Genomic DNA, 15,242 nt, shown 5'->3' with positions numbered 1-15,242 from the left:
TATCTGTATTTGCATATAGGTTCTATCACTTCCTAGCTAAGTGATCTTGAGCAAGTTAGTCAATCTCGATATGCCTAGATTTCTTTGTCTGTAAATAGAATAATAGTACAGTAAAGTGCTTAGAACTGTGTCTGACATACCATAAGCATTAAATAAGGTTGGCTTTTGCTGTTGATTTCAGTTTTATTATTTATGAGCTGGTAACAGTGGGTACATAGATGCTGCTAACTACCTCATCCTGAGGAAACTCAGCCATCAGTAATGACTCTAATGGAAAAGAAAACAGCTTTTCTCCATTTCTCTGAGTATAGGTGTTTATTTCTATGCAGTGGCCAGTGCATCTTTTTAGAGTAGGAGGTGCCCAAGTCCACAGCTACCTGTCACTGTCCTGCTCTGTTCCAGATGGGCTGCCTCACAAAGACAGCAAAAAGCTGAGCAGAGTGATTCAATGACGCAGCCTTAATTTATTGGAGAAATGTTGGCAATTTATAAAAAAACACCCTCCGGTTTATTTCAAAATGCTCTGCCCTTGGATTCAGACAAGTGGTGTCTGTGATTTTCCACAAGTTGAGAGAACTGAGTCCCCTTGGGCTGTTTTCAGACATAGCCAAGTGCCCTCATTTGCACCTCAGACTCAGCAGACCCCAAAGGAACTCGTTCACTGGCTCCTCCCATCCTCCCAGACCTCATCTTTGTCCTCATCTTCTGTGCCTCGCTCCCTGCTCCATTTTCCTCCCAGGCATCCAGCTCCCAAACCTGTGAGGCTTTGGTTTCGTTCTCTTCTTCCTGGCTCCCTGACAGCGCCCCTTGCAGTTGTCTTTCCCCACCTCCTGGGTTCAATTGCTTTCTTCCCCAGTCCAAGAAATGTAATGCTCTCCGTGCGTAATAGAGGCCCAGGGGTTGAGCCTGACTTGGCTCTGCGGGCAGGCGCCCTGGGCAGGACTTGCAGACAATGGACTAGCTTCCTAGGCACTGCCAGGACTCCATCACAGTCTCCAAGCAACTCATCTGAACTTTCTCCAAAGACCCTTTCAAGCCCGAAGTCCCTGCTCATCACCTTGCTTCTTCCACTTCTGCCTGATAAAGCTCCCATGCCCACCCCTGTTCAGGAGGAATCCTTCCTCCCTGGTCCCTCCACACAGCTCGCTTGTCTGTGTGTTGGGCCTTTACTTTCTCTGCCTTGAATTTTAATCCATTGTTTATTGTCAGTCTTCCCTGATGGAGTCTCAGCCTTTTGGAGACAGGCTTCCTATCATATTCATCCTTGTGCTCTAATGGAGCCTAGTGCGAGGCTTGCATATGGAGGAGGTTCTATAACTAGTGAGTTGAATTTCGGAACCTCTGACTCTCGGAGCGGAAGTGAGTGCAAAATTGGTAACGGGGCAGAAGCTGCACCGGAACTTTCAGCTGGGCCCGAGAGCCTTGAGAGCGGACCACAGTAGTGGATTCATGTAGCAGCCTGCTGGGGGAGGGTTAAAGTCAGTTTAAGCCTAGCCGGTTTGGCTCAGTGGTTGAGCTTCAACCTATGAACCAGGAGGTCATGGTTCAGGGCACATGCCTGGGTTGTGGGTTCAATCTCCAGTAGGGGGGCGTGAGAGAGGCAGCTGATCAGTGATTCTCTCTCATCATTGATGTTTCTCTCTCTCTCTCTCTCTCTCTCTCTCTCTCTCTCTCTCTCTCTCCTTCTCCCTTCCTCTCTGAAGTCAATGGAGGTGTATTTAAAAAAGAATAGTCTGTTTACAGTGCACAGAAACAGACTTTGGAGCCTGGGGGCTCCTGGCATGCACTCTCAGTGACACCATCTCTGGCCATTTGCACGGTGCTAGCGAGGAAGAGGATTGCTTTCGGAGAATTGGGTTGGTTCTTGAAGGGGATGCCAGGCAGGGCTCTGGGAGCTTGTACCATTTTGTTATGTGGACAGCACTCTGGGATCCTGGTGACGACGAGGAAACCTCTGGATTTGGGGACAAAAATCAACTATGGATTTCCTCCACTTTAGCGTGAGTCCTAACGCTTGGGAAAACATGATACCCCAGGTGAAGCCAATTGTTTTCCTAAATTTGTGCCCATGCACATTATGCCCAGGGGTTTCCACAGGCCCTGCAACCTTATTCACCAACGAAAGTGTGCTTTTGGTGGATGATAAGTCAGCCTGTTGGATCATCTCAGATAAATGGAGGGAATTGAAGGGATTCTGAACAAAGCGAAACACCATCAATCCCTTGTTTTTAGGACTTCATGTCTAGCTGTTCCACTGGGTAGAGTTCATTACTATATAGTTGCAAGACCCGCGGCAGTGGCAGAGGACTCTGTTCCATTGCGAGTGTTCTAAGCCTTGCTCTCATATAACAGTTTTTAGTGCAAAGGTGCGTGGGTGTGTTTTTCCCAGGCTCAGGGAAGGTAATTTAGCAGCTTTTAAGTCATCATCAGCGTAGGATGCTGCATGGCTTTTAGCACTCAGAGTCCCAGGAGGCATTAAAGGTAGAATAACAGATGCTCACTTTTTGTGCCCGTCACAAAGAAACTCAGAAAAGAGAAGGTACTGTGTACAGGACACTTCTGTCGAAATCACTTGAATTTAATTCCTGTTCTGATCATTTAAACAGGCACCTGCTCAATTGTTCCCTTTTGTTCATTGCCTCTCCCTGTTTAGTTCATTGCCTTCTTCTTAAGTTTTGGGTTTTGAGCAGATCTTCATGAGAAAAGGAGTGAGGCCTGTGAGAAGCCCTGAAGGGCCAGAAGCAGAGACTAAAAGTGGCTCCTTGTAGGAAGGGAAAGGCCTGTCCTCATCCACCCACACCCTCAGGCACCTGCAATCAGAGCAAGGGCAGCGACTCGGGACAGCGACATATCCTGCTGGTCTATGTCGAGTCTTCCCAGTCTTCTCTTCACTAAGGAGACAGGGTGCCCCTGACTCCGCCTCAGCAACCCCACTCCTCTCTCTACTCCCAGATTCCCTGGGTATTGGTTCTGGCCTGGCTGCCCTGCAGGACCAGTGGGGACAGACGCTCCCGAGTGCCACCAGCCTGACTCCTTATCCTGGAACAGAAATTGTGCCAAGCAGTCCGGGGCAGAGCCAGTGGAAAGCTTTTCCTGGGCAGCATCTGGCTACTTGGCAGGGCACGCTGGGAATCTGGCAGCCTCCAGTGAATTCAGGCCTGCTCAGTTGCCTGGAGTGTCAGAGCTCACCACTCACCGCAGTTGACCTGCGGTGTCGTGATGAGAGAACAGGGAACTCTGAGCTCCCTCTGCATGTGGTCCAGAGCCCAAGGCTGGTTTTTCATTCTATGATTTTTGTTTTCTATTTGCTTTGGATCCGAATATGCTTTACACTAATCAAATAATATCTCTTTTTGTTTTATGGCTTTTTCTCAATGATTTACTGCTTAGTTTCTGAATAAAGGTGCTTTGCAGCGTCTCTCAGAGTTATATCAGGAAAAAAAATATCATGGGAATAAAAGCGTGTTCCACTTTAAGTAAAGTGGCCATTGAAACCCAAACCTGTCATAAATTACAAGGTGTTTATTTGCTTTGCTAAATTATTTACTGGTTTCTTTAAAGCAGTGGGTGTTTTCCTTTATGGAACCCAAAAGCCATAGGTCTCCCTAGGAAAGTTTTAAACAATTTTGGTGGATGGTTCAGAGATCCTAGAAAGGTCATTCCTGATTTCTCTGGTGAACCGTGGGCCCCAGTTGGGAATCTGTGTGTCTGCGAGATATTCCCCCTGCACCATTCGATATAGGCTCTGGTTTCTTTTTGTTGATTACACACGGTATTTACACATATATGACCACACAAGGCAAGGCACACAAGGACTGCACAGAACGGGCTCACCTGTATACAACAGCTCTTAGAAATCGTGTGTAACTTGCTTTCAACATTTAGCTTTCACGCTTAACACTGTGAACAAGAAAAATGTGTGTACCTCTCCACGCCGCTCAGCTTCCACTTGTGTTTTTGGGACATCAGCAATCCCCCACCCCAAGCGGCCTGAAAAAGGAAGATCATACAAGGAAAAAGGTAGAAGTTTTTCATTGCTTAAATTTCTATAGTTTGTTGTCTTTCAGAACAGTGAGCATCTCCTTGACCCCAGACAACTTAGCGGTTGGCCACCTTCCAGAATTTTTTTTAATTGTGTGGCTTTGATTCTGGTACAAGAATGTTGGTGAGTAGCACTGACTTTAGGTCATCCTGGCTTTATGATAAGTATTCAGAGAAGATTATTTCCCCTCTCTTTAAGAGCAGAAAACATTTAGAGGCTAAGCTAGATAAATTTCTATTATTCCAGAGGTATAGTCTGCATAATAATTACCAAACTTCTTTCCCTTCCATGAGTCACAATGTGAGTTGTGCATTGGGCTACCAGAGACCCCTTTGTTTTACACATGAAGACACTGAGAAAGGGTTGAACAACTTGAGTACCTTCAGTGACCTGGTCTCGGAACTGGGAGTCTAAATCAATTAAACTAGATTTTCAAAGTTTAAATTAGGGGTCTATTCTAAGGTTTCACACTCCATCCCTCATTTATATGGTGTAAGGAGCCACATTGGGGCCACCTTCCCTCAGTCTGCAAGAGAAAGAGACAGATTCTCCCCACAGCCCATCGCCAGCACTCAGTCCTAGTGAAGCTCCTCATCTCAGAGCAAGGAAACCTATTATCTGTACAGTGTAGAATTGAGAACATGGGCTGGGGACCCTTTAAACATCTTCCAAGTTGCAAGGAAAACTCTTTTGGCAATTCTGAATGAATCCAGAGGGAGGACATGGCTTCACAATCCAATTTCACTGCTGTGTAATTTTGGATAAGCTAATTTCTCTGTCAAAAGCAAAACAAACAAACAAACAACCTACCACCAAAAAAGCAAGCAGGAGAGATTTGTAACAGTCAGTTAATTGAGCAATTAGAACATGGCCCTTAATTTTTTTTCTCAAGTTTTAAGATTTGAACTGGTAGAGTAATCTTTAAAAATAGGATGTCAAGATAGAGATTCATTGGAAGATATTAACCTCCTTTGTGGGTAAAAAATATTCCTGGGATTATTTTAAAGGGAAAAAACCACCACTGTTAGGGTATAATTGCTCCCCAGCTTTGTTGTAATTTCAGTTCTTTTACAAATGTGTAATCTTTTAAGATTTTTTAGCTTAATTATAGAATGTATAAACATTAAAGAGAATAAGTAGTAAATTTGATATGTTTCAAAGAAAGCTAATACAATTGGTTAAAAGACCTCCCAGCTCTGTTGTAATTATAATCCTGGAAGAGAGACTGCAGCATCTGCTAGCGTAGGACACACAGACATTGCTATTTTTAAAGCAGTCAGGGTAATTGTCTTCCTGAATCAGCTAGCAAGGTTTAACAGACTCCCAGTTCCGAGACCAGGTCACTGAAGGTACTCAAGTTGTTCAACCCTTTCTCAGTGTCTTCATGTGTGAAACAAAGGGGTCTCTGGCAGCCCAATGCACAACTCACAATGTGACTCATGGAAGGAAAAGAAGTTTGGTAATTACTATGCAGACTATACCTCTGGAATAATAGAAATTTATCTAGCTTAGCCTCTAAATGTTTTCTGCTCCTAAAGAGAGGGGAAATAATCTTCTCTGAATACTTATCATAAAGCCAGGATGACCTAAAGTCAGTGCTACTCACCAACATTCTTGCGCCAGAATCAGCTTACGCTTCCTTCACTGAGAAAGCCACACAATAATAAAAACAAAAGTCAGCTTTACCAAATACTGTGCTTAGTGATATTTTGACACCAACTCCTTATTTCAATCCTGGGTCATTAACAGTTTGCAGATAGCAGCTAATCTTGAGCCACACTTTGAAAAATACTGGCCTAAATTTAAATCCCTGCAATTTGTCCTTCTAAAAATGGACAGTTTTTCATTTGAAAATGTTTTCATGGGCATTTTTTTTTTAGTGTGACTAAGCCTACAGTCAAAATTCTCACATCTAGTTTACCTTAGCTGATCAAGCTAAGAAATTGGGAATGTGGTGGTAGGTATTTCTTAGCAAGCTGTCAAGTCTGCTTTCTTCTCAGTATCTATAAATGCCTGACTTGAGTTTTCTGAACCTTTGTATTTCCTATATAAATGCAAGTCCTGTTTATCCATGTGAACATTCTTGCAGGGCAGTAAGCTCTGCATGTGTGTGCTGTGTGTGTACAAAGGACATTGTGGTTCAATGGATTAAGAACTAAGTGCTCAGCTCAGGTACTGGCCAAAGAAATAAGAATATTATCATGTCGGGAACATTAAGGCATAATCAACCTCAGACTGCTTCCAGTGAATTTGTATATTTTGTCAATTGTGAGCTATTTTTGTCTTTTCAGTTATTAACAGCTGATATATTACCATTCGAGAGAGAGAGAGAGAGAGAGAGAGAGAGAACAAATTTCATTCCACGCGTCCCAGGTGCAAAATGCGCAAGGACATTTTAGCAGCAGGCCTATGGGATACTTACATCCACATGCATCCAGATCTTATACTTTTTGCAAATGTCAGCGATAGCTAAGAGGGGATCAAATGCTCCATACACGGTGGTCCCAGCTGTGGCACTCACAAGGAAAGGGACAAATCCCTATGCAAATGAGAAAGCCAGAAGACATGTAAAACAGGGATTCAGAGATTCTTTAAGATAGCTGGCAAAAATAAATAAGTAAATAAATAAAAATAAAAAAGAATAAAAAAATAAAATAGCTGGCCAAAACAAGGAAATCCCCCCTCTCATACAGGTGCATTTTTGGTGCCATCAGAAAGGCCATTGAAACCTCAGAGCCTGGTAGGAACAATAGTCACACTCCAGGACTGGAGTTCTCCAGGCCATTCCTCGGGAACAGAAGACATTCTGGTTCTCAGAAGAGGCTACGCTGGACCCAGAGGTGAATACGCTTTGTGGTGCTCACCAGCCATTTATATTTTCTAGGGAGGTTTTCTGGCCTTTTCTCCTACCCTTTGCTAGCTTTCTAGTCTTTCTTGTTCATAAAAGGACCTCAACTTAATAAATCAGCAGAAACGAGAACAATGAGAAGGAATTCCAACCAGCTCATCACTCCTATTTGGAAAATCCTCAGATAACTTATTTGGAATCTTAGAGAAGAGGATTCATATGGAGCTAAACAATAACCCCCGACTTTTATGCGTGTTAGTAGTTCTCAGTCTGTCTGGCCCTGGCTAAATGAAATTGATTGAAATAAGAGATGGCTGCTGAAAGATGGCGGAAGAATGACTCAAAATAGATGAACATGTTATTCCGCATGCTACAACATGATGTTACACAGTCAGTCTGTAGGTGGCAGCAAAGGCCTAATCGGTGATTTACCTTACAAGAAGTAGTTCCAGTACAAGAACAAGGGGAACCTCACGCTGCCAATTTATAGGGGGGAAAGACATATAAATAGAAATAATTATTCCTGAGTTCATAATAATCAAAAGGTGTTACAGTGTTGAACTAGGACCTGTAGGTTATAGTCAGTGGAAATTCAATTAAGAGAATTCTAGAAATAAGCTCTCTGGCTTGGAAACCATCCAGGGATGAATATGACTTTCCAGAGCTTTGTGGGACTCTGTAGCAGGTCTCCAAAACTTATTACTTCTAAAGAGTTCTAAATGGTTTCTGAAAAAGAAGGCGTTTAGAGAACCAGGCATACCAGTATGTGTATAGGCAGGGAAAAAATGGCCCCTTTCCAATAACCTCACAGCAGTAACTGACACGCTGCATTAGCTTTCTGATATTTTCCACTTTCTGATCTTTCAAATGTGTCTGCTTGATGCCAAGCCTCTTCACACAAGAAGACAAATGCTTTGGAAACTCCTACAATATTATTGTGGATATTATTTATTCAGCAACTTAGACCTTTAGAAATACAGGTCTAAAAACCAGAGAAATAAGTAATGAGTAGATGCAAAATTCCATATTCTCATTAAAGCTGGGAGGTTGAGGTTCGGGTCCTCTTTTTAATAATAAAACCAAAGTGTGTTCTCCATTGGATCGGACTACAGATTTGTACCCTTAGCTTGTCATGGGCTAGAGATGAAGCTCCCTACAAAACTTACTTTTTGTTTGGCTTCAAGGATCCTTCTTTCAAGGTCAGATGGGATCATTTTCCCCCTGGAAGGAAAAATAGATTATAGATTTGCTTTGAATAATTTACTTTTTTTGTCCTTGACAAGCGGCAACATGAGGGTAAAAATCCAATCCTAAACCGTTGATAATAATAATCAGTTTAAACAACTCTCATCGCTTTTCAGAAAGAAATGCATTTCCTCCCTGAATGATGCAAGGCTGCAGTGTCTGGCAGGTTCGGGGACTCCTGACCACTGTGCACTCGGCACAGACCCTGCTTTTCAGGTCATCCTCTTAATTCGTTAAAAAAAGGCTGCTTTGGAGTAAGACATTTGGCAATGGAGGGAGAGTGCAGAAAAAGACTTGTATTTCAAATCTTCTAATGGATGGACCTGCAATTTCACATACAGACAAAATACCAAGATGAGAAAATGCATTCTGAAGCCTTTGAATGAAATATTAAGCCAAAAAGCTACCTAATTACATGCTAAGTGCTAAAATCATGAAGCAGGACAAGAACTCATAAACTCAAATTTCAAACAGGAATTGGAGAAAAAACATCCTTTCATCCCCATAATGCTTCTTTCCTAAAATAAAAACACAAATAGTGCTTTGCTTGCTATAAAACTCCACTATTATAACAACCAGAGGAGTTGATTTCTCCAAGAAGCCAGATGTGGCTAGATGTGTGATCTTAGTCAAGTTTCTTAATTTCCCTGTGTGTATTATTATTACTAACCCTAGCACATAGTGGCAATAATATCACTCATAGAGTTATGAGGATTTAATGAGTTAATAAATGCAAAGTATTTTAAAAGTATTTGACATATGGGACGCATTCAATAAATGTTAGCTTTTATTTTTGGGAAAGATTTTATGTATTGTGACATTCCTATCTAAGACGTTTGGGGAAGTACAGGCAAAGGGTGGACAGAGTAGGTACAGAGGACCGAAGGAGTGAAATATTCTTTCAACCCACATAGCTCTCTTGAGTTTGCTAGACCGGTTAAACTTTTCACAGCAAGGTCCTTGATCTAGGTGTGTTTTAAAGCAATTTGGAGAAATACGTTATGAGGAGGAGGTTGGAACAATAAATGGTGGGAGGGTGCTACTAGCATTTAGTGAGCAGCAAGAGGGGCAGTAGTATCGGTCACTAGCTCAATAGTCCATCCGTGGCTGTCCCTGTGAGTCCAGATATAGCACGAGAAGTGGGCTGCTTCGTTACATCTCCTAGTGTGATCATGCCTAAGGTTTTGCATATTGAAATGTTATTTTATTGTTATTGTGTTACCATCTCTCCATTTAAAAACATAATTTGTGCATTATATAGTGAGCAGATAAGTTATATTTTCTACAATTTTCATTTCAGGCTAATAAAGGAAGTGCTGCAAATAGTCGGAATATAAAGCAGACATTAGGCCTGAAGGCATTGAGAACCACTGATTTATGCGAAGTTGTTTGCCAAAGAAAAGCAGTTAAAAGGCAATTACCTGGCGATGGTAATGGACAAGTTAATAGTGATTAGTCAGACAGGGGGGTAACGAACAAAGGCATTGAATGTGCATTAGGTACAAAGGATGCACTCCACCTGGAGCAGCCACCTTTGGGGAACTTCTATGCAACGGTGACAGGAGGAGGGACAGAGGGAGTGCAGAGGTGGGGAGGGCATCTCACTCCCTGTCTTTCTCTCTTCACTTCACAGCTTAGCCTGGGAGCAACCTCGAAGGAGTGATTTTCACCTCTCCTAGACCAGACTGCCGAAACACCCCACTCCAGCCCTGCTATAAGCAAAATGTTCACCTTTCAGAGGAAATGCAGATATTTATCTTTTATATATAAAGTTCTAAGCACATTACATTTACTGTTGTGCCTTTGTAGTATATGGAAATTGAGAGAATTCCCAGAAATTATTTACAAATTGCCAATTTTACCTGGGCTACTAAAACCAATCACCTGTCTGCCTTGCAAAGTTTGAGGTGGACTAGCTTGACAATAGCTATCTCCTCATCTAATCATGTTCTGTTAAGTTTAGGCAGTAAGGTAGCACAGATTAAGGCACATTAGAATTGGAAGGGGCTCAAACCTGATTCCAGTTTAATTGTCTCCTTTTACAAGTGAAAAAACAGGCCAAGAGAGGCAACGTGACTGCCCAAGATCAAAAGCTGGTAAAAGGCTGGTTGTCACTAGAAATCAAATGAGCAGCTTCCGGCACAAACTCGAAGGGCCAAAGATATAGGAAACCTATTTGGGAAGATTGGAGTCTTTTAGGATAAAATAAATCCTTTAAGATAATATCTGAATTTCATGGATCAGAGGTGTCATTCAAGTCTTCCAGGAAAGCAGTGATGAACATACAGTTGGTTCCATTTCTGTATTGGCGAGTTGTGGGGCAGCAGGAAGGGGCAAGCTTATCAAATGCAATATGCCCCCCTTAGGCATGGGGATGCGTTCCAAGACCTCCACTGCATAGAACCAAACGCTATACATATATACTATGTTTTTTTCTTATACATACATGCCTATGAGAGAGTTTAATTTATAAATTAGGCACAGTAAGAGATAAACAACTAATAATAACATACAACAATTAGGCGATATACTGTAATAAAAGTTAAGTAAATGTGGTCTCTCTCTCTCTCTCTCTCTCTCACAGCTTATTGTCTTTATTCACCTTTTCACTTAAAGAAAGCACTTTATGGCTTCCCTTTGGTATCTGAATTGTCAACATTACTACTCTTACACGTTGGGGCTATTATTAAGCAAAATAAAGGTACTCTGTCTTCCACTCCCATATTTATTTTGTCCACTTCAGAACCCAGAGCCTGGCACACTGCAGGTGGCAGCTCAACATTCGTTGGAGGTGTGTGATTAGAAGGCAAAGTTGAAGTATGTGGGAGAACCAAGATGGCGGCATAGGTTAACGCCGGAGTTTGCTGCTTTGAACAACTACTTCAAAAGTGAAACCAGAAAACGGAAGGGACATCACCCAGAACCACAGGAACGCTGGCTGAGTGGAGGTCCTACAACTAGGAGGAAAGAGAAACGCATACGGACACTCAGAGGAGGCGCAGTGCTGAAGTCAAATTCTGAGGTGCGGAGTGCACGGAGCGGGCTGGCGGCGGAGGGCGCGGTTGGCGTTTTCAATCGGGAGGGAGTCGCAGACTCTGAGCTCCAGATACAGGCGAGTCTTTAGGGACCCAGACTCAAACGGGAGAAGCGGGACTGTCTGGCTTTGGTCAGAGCGAGTGCAGCTTTCTCTCCGAGGTTTGCAGTGGGTGCTGGGACTCAGAGAGGCAGAGCCCCTGAGGACAGGACTGAGAGCCGCCATAACTGCTCTCTCCGGCCCACCCTATTGATCCTGTGTGACCCGCCCCACCCAAGCCCTGCACAGAGGCATTTGCCGGATAGCCTCAGGCAAAGGCTAGATTAGCACCTCCCTAGAGGACAGAAGTTCTCTCACTGCAGACACAGCTGATTCTCATAGCCACTTGGCCTGGAGGTCAAACCCTCCCTGGTATTAGCTACAGCAATCAAGGTTTAACTATAAGACTGCGCACAAAGACCACTAGGGGGTGCACCAAGGAAGCATAACAAAATGCGGAGACAAAGAAACAGGACAAAATTGTCAATAGAAGATATAGAGTTCAGAACCACACTTTTAAGGTCTCTCAAGAACTGTTTAGAAGCCGCCGATAAACTTAATGAGATCTACAAGAAAACTAATGAGACCCTCGATCGTATATTGGGGAACCACCTAGAAATTAAGCATACACGGACTGAAATAACGAATATTATACAGACTCCCGACAGCAGACCAGAGAAGCGCAAGAATCAAGTCAATGATTTGAAATGCGAGGAAGCAAAAAACACCCAACCGGAAAAGCAAAATGAAAAAAGAATCCAAAAATGCGAGGATAGTGTAAGGAGCCTCTGGGACAGCTTCAAGCGTACCAACATCAGAATTATAGGGGTGCCAGAAGATGAGAGAGAGCAAGATATTGAAAACCTATTTGAAGAAATAAGGACAGAAAACTTCCCTCACCTGGTGAAAGAAATGGACTTACAGGTCCAAGAAGCGCGGAGAACCCCAAACAAAAGGAATCCAAAGAGGACCACACCAAGACACATCATAATTAAAATGCCAAGAGCAAAAGATAAAGAGAGAATCTTAAAAACAGCAAGAGAAAGAAACTCAGTTACCTACAAGGGAATACCCATACGACTGTCAGCTGATTTCTCAACAGAATCTTTGCAGGCCAGAAGGGAGTGGCAAGAAATATTCAAAGTGATGAATACCAACAACCTACAACCAAGATTACTTTATCCAGCAAAGCTATCATTCAGAATTGAAGGTCAGATAAAGAGCTTCACAGATAAGGAAAAGCTAAAGGAGTTCATCACCACCAAACCAGTATTATATGAAATTCTGAAAGGTATCCTTTAAGAAGAGGAAGAGGAAGAAAAAGGTAAAGATACAAATTATGAACAACAAATATGCATCTATCAACAAGTGAATCTAAGAATCAAGTGAATAAATAATCTGATGAACAGAATGAACTGTTGATTATAATAGAATCAGGGACATAGAAAGGGGATGGACTGACTATTCTTGGGGGGGAAAGGGGTGTGGGAGATGCGGGAAGAGACTGGACAAAAATCGTGCTGCTATGGATGAGGACAGTGGGTGGGGAGTGAGGGCGGAGGGTGGGGCGGGAACTGGGAGGAGGGGAGTTATGGGGGGGGGGGAAGAGGAACAAATGTAATAATCTGAACAATAAAGATTTAATTAAAAGGAAAAAAAAAAAAAAGAAGGCAAAGTTTAACTCAAGGATGATATTACTGTATTTACTTTATTCTTTGACCAGACAGCTAGTGTGGGGGTCTCTGGAGACAAAATTTTTCATTTTTCCATTTATCTTAGAATTGGCTGAAATACTTTAGAATAATGGTTTTTAAATTTTAGTGCACATAAAAATCACCTGTGTGTGCTTTTATTTATTTTTATTTTTGTTAATTCTCATCCAAGGATATTTATCTTTTTCCTTTGATTTTTAGAGAGTGTGGAAGGGAGGGAGAGAGAGAGAAAAAAAACAAAACAAAACACCACATTGATGTGAGAGAGGCACATCAACTGATTGCCTCCCACACGCACCCCAACTAGAGCTGAGATGGAGCCTACAACTGAAGTATGTGCCCCTGACCAGAATGGAGCACCGGACCCTTCAGTCCAGGGGCCGACCCTCTATCCTGAACTGGTTAGGGCTGTGTGTGCCTTTAAAACACAGATTCTTTGGCCCCGCTGTTAGGGATTTTGATTCAGTCAGTCAGTTATAAGACAGGAATTAATGAATCCCACAAGTATTTATTGCGCACTTACTATGTGCTAAACACTGGGTAAACAGCCAGTTTCTACTCCCCAGGGCTCACATGCCAATAAGGAAGATACATAATAACATAGTTAGTAGACAAACATGCATAAGAATTTGCATTTCTAATAATCACCCAGGGTGATGCTGAAGCGGGTAGACCTAGCTCTAAGAAATACTGTTTTAGAAATGGAACGTTTAACCTGGTAGGCACTTAAATAACTGGGTAGCATACTAGCCAAGCACTTTCATGTGACCCATGGTTTTGAGTCAGCATGGCTTGGGGCAGCGAGCAGAAGGAACTCCACGATGTGGCCCTATGCGGCCCTGCGTGCCCTGTGCTGTGGGCGAGGACATTGGGCGACGACCAGCAGGCCCTTCTGAGGATTAGGAGCTGCCTGGCCAGTCCTGGCTTTTCCAGCCCAGCATCTCTCGGTGCAGGGCAGCTGTGGATGGCAGCTGTCGCATCCTCTGTCTGTTCTAAAAGCATTTCTATAGCCAAAAGTTCTTTAATGTTTACACATCCAACCTTTAGGCTCACAGATAAGTGGTGACCGGCTCTGTAACGCTCCTTTCTGTTAGTTGTTGGTGTTTACTAGTAAGAAAGCAACATTAAAGTGATGCCTCTTGAACCAGACTGCTGCTTTGAATGCTGCGGTTTTGCATTAAATTCCCGATTAGCGGTAGCCTTTGAAAATTCACATGATGCTATAGGGTCAGATAACTGCATAAAGTTGCCTGGGGAAAATACCACAACGCCAGCTAGAGCTGCCAGCAGGAAAAATCCTCTCCTTGTGGGAAGGGCAAAAAACATGGATTACATCATGTGTGGATTTTTGACTCAGATTCATGGCTATCCTTCATGGCTCTGAAGGAGAAAGCTACCCATCCTACCTAAAGGGGCACGTTCCTGCAGAGTGTGTACCTCCAGGCAGGCATTCCACTGGGCACATATGGGGTGCTTGAGTCATTGGTGACCTGCTCATTGACCTGCTGAACGTGTAGTAATTCTACCAGCCTTTCCTAAGTGAGGAGAGCTTGGCTCTGTTCACAGAGACACGAGCGCAAAGAAGAAAGGATGTGTGAGTCCTTCCTGTTAGAAAGTGACTAATGTTATGATCACTGTTAATAGCAACACAACATCAGTGATAATGACTTACCAGTTTTAGGAAGAGTCACTGCACTATGCCTTAGATAAGGCTCTGAGAAGCAGCTGAATGTGGCTAAACATTTGAAATGAGGAGACAGAATAAACTGGGCTCCTGCTCCAAACCTTGTGCTAATTGTGTGTACTTGAAGCACTTAGTTCTTCCTTGTGCTCACCTGCCTCACAAGGTTTACATGAGGATCAAATGAAATAGTAAATATAAAACACTGTAGGGCAGTAAGTGCCGGAAGCCAGTTCCAGCATGTCAGCAGGGCTGAATCATCTGGAGATGGCTGAGGGCATTTCCCCATACCTGAAAAGGATGCATTAAATAATTGCTTGCTGCCAGACAGCTCAGGGCATTTTAATCTACATGTTATTGCCTCCTACTGGCCACACACCTGAACAGCAGGAGGCATTTCCTCTAATCTGACAATGGATTCTGTGCCTAACCCTACTCTTTGAAGTGTATATCTACCTCCCCTTAGGACAAATTGTGTTAATAAAAAGCATGGGGTCCTGAGACAAGGAGAACTTAGTTCCTTTAACTAAGCCTTCTCTTACTCCCCATAATGCCTTTCAAAATTATGTTTCGTCTATGGACTCTTATTTAATTTACACACAGTGCCTTCTCTAGAATTCTGAACGCTTGTGGATGCTGGA

At 43.0% G+C, this 15,242-nt stretch overlaps 1 protein-coding gene across 1 annotated transcript in view; it reads right to left on the bottom strand.

Annotated features, from left to right (window-relative positions):
• GAD2 (glutamate decarboxylase 2) overlaps positions 1-15,242 on the bottom strand; it is a 62,749-nt gene that overhangs the window by 22,023 nt on the left and 25,484 nt on the right. The window contains exons 9-11 of the mRNA XM_081084201.1: positions 8,057-8,111; positions 6,465-6,581; positions 3,926-3,990 (exon numbers count right to left, since the gene is read on the bottom strand). Of these exons, the coding sequence (XP_080940327.1) occupies positions 3,926-3,990; positions 6,465-6,581; positions 8,057-8,111 (237 nt within the window). The remainder of the gene's footprint in view (positions 1-3,925; positions 3,991-6,464; positions 6,582-8,056; positions 8,112-15,242) is intronic.

This window comes from Myotis nattereri (assembly GCF_964212035.1).
Source record: "Myotis nattereri genome assembly, chromosome: 1".
Lineage (NCBI taxonomy): Eukaryota > Metazoa > Chordata > Mammalia > Chiroptera > Vespertilionidae > Myotis > Myotis nattereri.
Note: the sequence above shows the minus strand (reverse complement) of the source record. Positions and strands in the feature narration are given on the sequence as shown.